Here is a 6,631-nt window from a genome sequence, read left to right on the forward strand (position 1 = left end):
CACGAATTTCGTGCACTGGGCCACTAGTCCTATATAATAAAACCCTAATATGCAAATTGACCAAACAGCAGAACGACCGTTTGCCATGATGTGCACTGACCACCAGGGGGCAGACGCTCAACACAGAAACTGCCCCCTGGTGGTCAGTGCGCTCCCACAGGGGGAGCACCACTCAGTCAGAAGTTGGGCTCATGGCTGGCAAGCACAGCGGTGGTGGCGGGAACCTCTCCCACCTCCGTGGCAGCACTAAGGACCCCTCAGGGGATGTCCGACAGCTGGCTTAGGCCCACTCCCCGCAGGCAGGTGGCAGGCGGACATCCCCTGAGGGGTCCTGGACTGCAAGAGGGTGCAGGCCAGGCTGAGGGACCCGCCCCCCCCCCAGTGCACAAATGTCATGCACCAGTCCTCTAGTAGCCTAATAAAGGAATAACCCCCAGTTTAGAGCTAAGTGGAACTATAGCATGATTAGGGTGGAAATACTGGCTTTAGCATTTAAGAAATGAGACAAACTTTACTTGGTATTCATTTTCACTCAAGACATAGCATATTAGTTAATCAGTATAAAACAGATCAGTAAAGCATTAACTACATGCTACTAAAATCATAAGGTCCTTGTGAAGCGGGTGATAAATGGGAGAAGGTATGTCTTCATCCTTACTAAACTAATCACACACATTCCTACAGAATAAAATGCTAAATTTAGTTCAATCCAACAAAACTTTATTTGGCAGCTACTATTTGACAGATACTATTCTAGTTGTTGATAAAAGGTAAAGCAAAGAACAACGAAAATGGCCCCTGTCCTGAAACAGCTTACCTTCATCTTTGAAGAGCAAATAGTATAAAATACAAACAAATTATTTTAATATAATGTTAAAGGAATGCAAGGATGTTACAAAAGCACAAAAATGCATTTAACCCAACTTTGGGGTATCAAAGTCGACTTCCTGAAAAAGATAACACTCTAGCTGAGGCCTTAAAGATAACTATAGGGTTCTCAGTTGAGTATAGCATGAATAAAACCCAAAATCGTTTCTACCTTTGAACCTTTATTTATACTGATCTCTATTACCTCATCTCACAAATTTATTACCAGGCATTTCTGTTCTTTTTTCATTTTTCCTATTTAAAAATTCATCGTCTTATTCAAGTCCTATTTAGGCCATTTTTCCTATAACAGTCCTTGAGTACTCCAAAATGAATATAATACAGATATCCTACAGCATTTATAACCCATGATGCAAAAAGTTATAGTAAACATTGGTATTGTGTTTAAATTGTTTAAATTATGTTAATCCTGTCTTCAATAATCACCCACTCAGCTATCTAAGTAAGATTTTTATTATCAAATAATCAGAGAATCTATATATTATATACATATCATGGTAAAAGTAGAAGCGCTTGTGGGTTAAGTAGATAGAATTATGGTTTTCATTTTTACCTACCGTTCTCAGCTTTCAGTTCCTCCAGTTCTATGGAACTAAGGAGCAAGGCCCCCTTTTCCTTCTCTAGTTCTACCACTCTCTTCTGCAAAAAGGCAATATTCTCCTCAGTGACCACCTAAATTGTAGAAAAACAACAAATTAATTATCTCCAGTGAAAAACTCTCATACTAGTGCCAGATAGCCTCAAGCATTTTTGTCTTCTAAAAGTTCTTCAGCCATGAAAAAATGTTAAAAGTAGCATTACTGCCCAGACGGCATGGCTCAGTGGTTGAACATAAAGCTATGAACTAGAAGGTCATGGTTCGATTCCCTGTCACAGCACATGCCCGGATTGTGGGCTCAATCCCCAGTAGAGGGCATGTAGGAGGCAGCCGATGAATGATTCTCTCTCATCATTGATGTTTTCTATCTCTCTCTTCTCTCCCTTCCTCTCTGAAAGCAATAAAAAATATATATTTTAAAAAAGAGCATCTACTTATTGCTTAAGTAATTACTAAAGAATATGTTTTCTAGAAAGAAAAAATATTTCACACAAGCTTCTAGTTCATTGGTTTTTGAATGTAAAACTGAAGCCTAGATTACAAAGACAGAAATCCCAAGTCTACTGCATAGGAAAGAACATCTTCAAGTCCACAAATACATAACATCACAAAATTAGATTAATGTCACATGATAACAAGGTCACTCTTCAGGAGACTGAACATAGAGAAGCTCTCAAGGAAGAACACAGGCAAAGTACCCCTTAGGAAAGGAGGAAGAGCCACAATTGTTTTTCGCTTGTGTTTCATTTATGCATATGTATTGTTTGCTTTTTCTAATGACAGGCAAATATCAAATTATGCCACACCTTTAGTTTTATGTCTTTTTATATATTTTTCTTCTCCAGGGGGATTATTCTATATAATTTTTCAGAAAATTGTAGAATTTTTGAGCCTTGAGGGTCTTTATAGCTCACTTAGCCCCAAACCTTCATTTCAAGCTTAAAGAAATGACAAGAGATGAGTGTAAGGATTTTATGGCTTTTATCCTGAGGGAAGTTCCCAATTTGCTTTATATAGGGCAGGTGAACCACAGAAAAGCCACAGGTGTTTCTGGCTTGAAGAATGAGGAGACAGACTTTGGGACAAATTTAGGGGAGCCCTAAATTCTATATATAAACTATGAACAATGAATTGCGCATTTGCAAGGCTGACTTGAAGCAGTTCAGCTAAGACAAAAATAATACAACCAAGTTTTGAGTGGCTGCCTACCATAGGCCAGAGTTTGTGGTTTGAGTCCAAATTACTGGCTGATAAAAAGTAATCAAAACTCTTCAGATTTTAGAAATAACAGAAGAGAATCTTGAGAAAAAAACACTCACAATATTCAATACAAAATCACTTATCACACAAAGAAATAGGAAATGTGATGAATTCTCAGAACAAGCAAAAAAAATATAATCAACAGAGACCAAGTACAAAATGATGCAGATTTTGGAATTAGCAAACAATGATTTTAAAGATCTATGATTATAAGTATCTCAGGACATAAAGAAAGATATTTTATAATGAATGAAAAAATAGGAAGTCTTAGTAAAGACTTCCATAGAAAAACAAAGGGCAAAATGGGCATGAAAATTACTTGAAAAAATAATGGCCAAAATTTCCCCAAACATAGATTTATACATATAAGAAACTTAATAAAAGCTAGGAAATAAAATTACAAAGAAAACCATAACTAAGTCCATCAAACAAGGATAGAAGAAAAGTCTTAATGTTGAAATTGTGATCTGGGATTTCTAACTTTTGTTAATATAATACATACAGCACCTATAGCATAAAGAATAGCACAAGGGGATAAGGACACATGTAATACCTTAATCAATAAAGAAAAAAAGGAATAGCACAAGGGTTTATGATTATAAGATTTCTATATTTTAAGGGGAGTGGAACAGTATTAACTCTAAGATGACTGAATGGTTAAGGATGTATATTGTTAAAAAGATATATCACATTAACACTAATCAAAGGAAAAATACGAGTAGCTATATTAAAATCAGACAAAGTACATCTCATAGCAAACACTGTCACCAGGGATAAAGAAGGTCATTTCATAACGATAACTGGTTCACAATAAAAATCATAGATAGATGGAGGGGAGCTTGGGGAGCTAGGTGGAAAACATGAAGAGGTTAAGAAGTACAAATCGGCAGTTACAAAATAATCACAGAGATGTAAAGTACAGAGAATATAGTTAATAATCCTATCTAAAAAAAGAGGTAAAAAACAAATTGACCATCACTCCAACACACAAGATGGCCGCCCCCATGTGGACACAAGATGGCCAGCAGGGGAGGGCAGTTGGGGGCAATCAGGCCTGCAGGGGAGGACAGTTAGGGGGGACCAGGCTGGCAGGGGAGGGCAGTTAGGGACAACCAGGCCTGCAGGGGAGGGCAGTTGGGGGGGACCAGGCCTGCAGGGGAGGGCAGTTAGGGGCAACCAGGCCTGCAGGGGAGGGAAGTTGGAGGCGATCAGGCCGGCAGGGGAGGACAATTAGGGGAAGCCAGACCTGCAGGAGAGGGCAGTTGGGGGGGACCAGGCCTGCAGGGGAGGGCAGTTGGGAGGGACAAGGCCTGCAGGAGAGGTCAGTTAGGGGTGACCAGGCCTGCAGGGTAGGGTGCTTGGGGGTGACCAGGCCTGCAGCGGAGGGCAGTGGTGGGGACCAGGCCTGCAGGGAAAGGAAGTTGGGGCTGACCAGGCCTGCAGGGGAGGGCAGTTGAGGGTAACCAGGCTGGCAGGGGAGGGAAGTTAGGGGAAACCAGGCTAGCAAGGGAGGGTAGTGAGGGGTGACCGGGCCAGCAGGGGAGGGAAGTTAGGGGCAATCGGGCTGGCAGGCGAGCAGTTAGGCATTGATCAGGCTGGCAGGGGAGTAGTTTGGGGGTGATCAGGCTGGCAGGCATAAGTGGTTAGCGGCAATCAGGCAGGCAGGCAGGCGAGCGGTTGGGAGCCAGCAGTCCTGGATTGTGAGAGGGATGTCCGATGGCCCGTTTAGGCCTGATCCCATGGGATCGGGCCAAAACGGGCCATCGGACATCCCTTGAGGGGTCCCAGATTGGAGAGGGTGCAGGCTGGCCTGAGGGACACATCCCCCTGTGTACGAATTTCGTGCACCAGGTCTCTAGTACTGTAATAACTATGTATGGTGCCAGGTAAGTGCTAGATTTAAGGGTGGGGGAGGGTGGTGCATGGGGAGACTGTTGTCACTTCACAACTTATACAAATGTCTAACCAGTATGCTGCACACCTGAAACCAAGATAACACTGAATGTCAACTGTAATTAAACACACACACACACACACACAAACACAGACACACACACACACAAAACAAAAAGACATAAAAATCCTAAATGTCGCCCTAACTGGTTTGGCTCGGTGGATAGAGCATCGGCCTGCGGACGCAAGGGTCCCGGGTTCGATTCCAGTCAAGGGCATGTACCTTGGTTGCAGGCACATCCCCAGTGGGGGGTGTGCAGGAGGCAGCTGATCGATGTTTCTCTCTCATCGATGTTTCTAACTCTCTATCCCTCTCCCTTCCTCTCTGTAAAGAATCAATAAAATATATTTTAAAAAAAAATCCTAAATGTTTATATCCCTAATAACACAGGTTGAAAATACATGATACAAAAACTGATAGAACTATAAAGGAGAAATAGATAAATCCACAACTATAGTCTGAGATTTCAATAATCATCTTAATAATTGAGAAAACAAGTAGGCAAAAAAGCAATAAGGATAGAAAGAAAAGAATAACACTATCAACCAACATGACTGACATTTATAGAACACTCAGCCAACAAGAGCTGACTATACATTATTTTCAAGTATACTTGGGCCATTTACCAAAATAGACAATATTCTGGGCCATGAGACAAGTCTCAATCAATTCTAAAAGAGTCAAGTCATATAAAATAGGTACTCTGGAATTAAATTAAAAATCAGAAAGAGCTCTAAACATATCACCTACAAATATTTGGAAACTTAATAACCCAGAGGGCAAAAAAGAAATGAAAAGGTATATTTGTATTGCAAACTGAGTGAAAATGAATTTGAGGGATGCTGCTAAAGCAGAGTTCAGGGAGAAATTGATAGTACAAAATGCCTATCTATACTAATAAAAGGGTAATATGCTAATTAGACCAGACATCTTCCTGGCATCCTTCCAGACAAAGCCATGGTGGTGGGGGCCGAGGCAGAGATGGGTAGGGGCGATCAGGCCTGCAGGGGAGAACAGTTAGTGGGTGATCAGGCCGGCAGGGGATGGCAGTTAGGGGGCGATCAGGCTGGCAGGGGAGGGCATTTAGGAGGCAATCAGGCTGGCATGGGAGAGCAGTTAGGGGGGATCAGGTCGGCAGGGGAGGGCAGTTAGGAGGCGATTAGGCCGGAAGGGGAGGGCAGTTAGGGGGCAATCAGGCTGGCAGGGAGGGCAGTTAGGGGGGATCAGGCCATCAGGGGGGAGCAGTTAGGGGCAATCAGGCAGGCAGGGGAGCTGTTAGGGGGTGATCAGGCCGGCAAGGGAGCAGTTGGGGGTGATGAGGCCGACAGGGGAGCAGCTGGGGGTGGTCAGGCTGGCAAGGGAGCAGTTGGGAGCGATGAGGCCAGCAGGGGAGTGGTTAGGGGGGTCATCAGGCCAGCAGGCAGAGGCAGTTAGGGTGTCATCAGGCCAGCAGGCAGAGGTGATTAGGGGTGATTAGGCAGGCAGGCAGGCGAGTGGTTAGGAGCCAGCGGTCCAGGATTACAGAGGGTGCAGGCCGGGCGGAGGGACCCACCCACATACATGAATTTTGTGCACTGGGCCTCTAATCCTATATAATAAAGGACTAATATGTTAGGTGTCCAGTTGGCCGTTCAACCAATCAAAGTGTAATATGCTAATGATATGCTAAGGCCATTCAACTGCTCACTATGATGTGCACTGACCACCAGGGGGAAGATGCTCCAACCAGTAGGTGAGCTTGCTGCTGGGGTCCGGCCAATAGGGACTGAGCAAGATGGGCTGGACATGCCGTGGAGCCCTCCCACGGTCCCTTCCTGGCTGGCCAACTTCCTGCATCCCTCCCTGGCCCTGATCATGCACTGGTGGGGTCCCTCAGCTTGGCCTGCGCCCTCTTGCAATCCAGGACCCCTCAGGGGATGTCAGAGAGCTAG

General features: G+C 43.9%; 1 protein-coding gene across 5 annotated transcripts in view; it reads right to left on the reverse strand.

Moving 5' to 3' along the window:
* The window catches only part of GOLGB1 (golgin B1), an 85,080-nt gene that overhangs the window by 41,004 nt on the left and 37,445 nt on the right, over nt 1-6,631 (reverse strand). For all 5 annotated transcript variants that reach the window (XM_005875366.2, XM_005875365.2, XM_014546993.1 and 2 more), the window contains one exon: nt 1,446-1,560. In XM_005875366.2, coding sequence (XP_005875428.1) covers nt 1,446-1,560 — 115 coding nt within the window. The remainder of the gene's footprint in view (nt 1-1,445; nt 1,561-6,631) is intronic.

Source organism: Myotis brandtii, unplaced genomic scaffold, assembly GCF_000412655.1.
Source record: "Myotis brandtii unplaced genomic scaffold, ASM41265v1 scaffold46, whole genome shotgun sequence".
Classification (NCBI taxonomy): domain Eukaryota; kingdom Metazoa; phylum Chordata; class Mammalia; order Chiroptera; family Vespertilionidae; genus Myotis; species Myotis brandtii.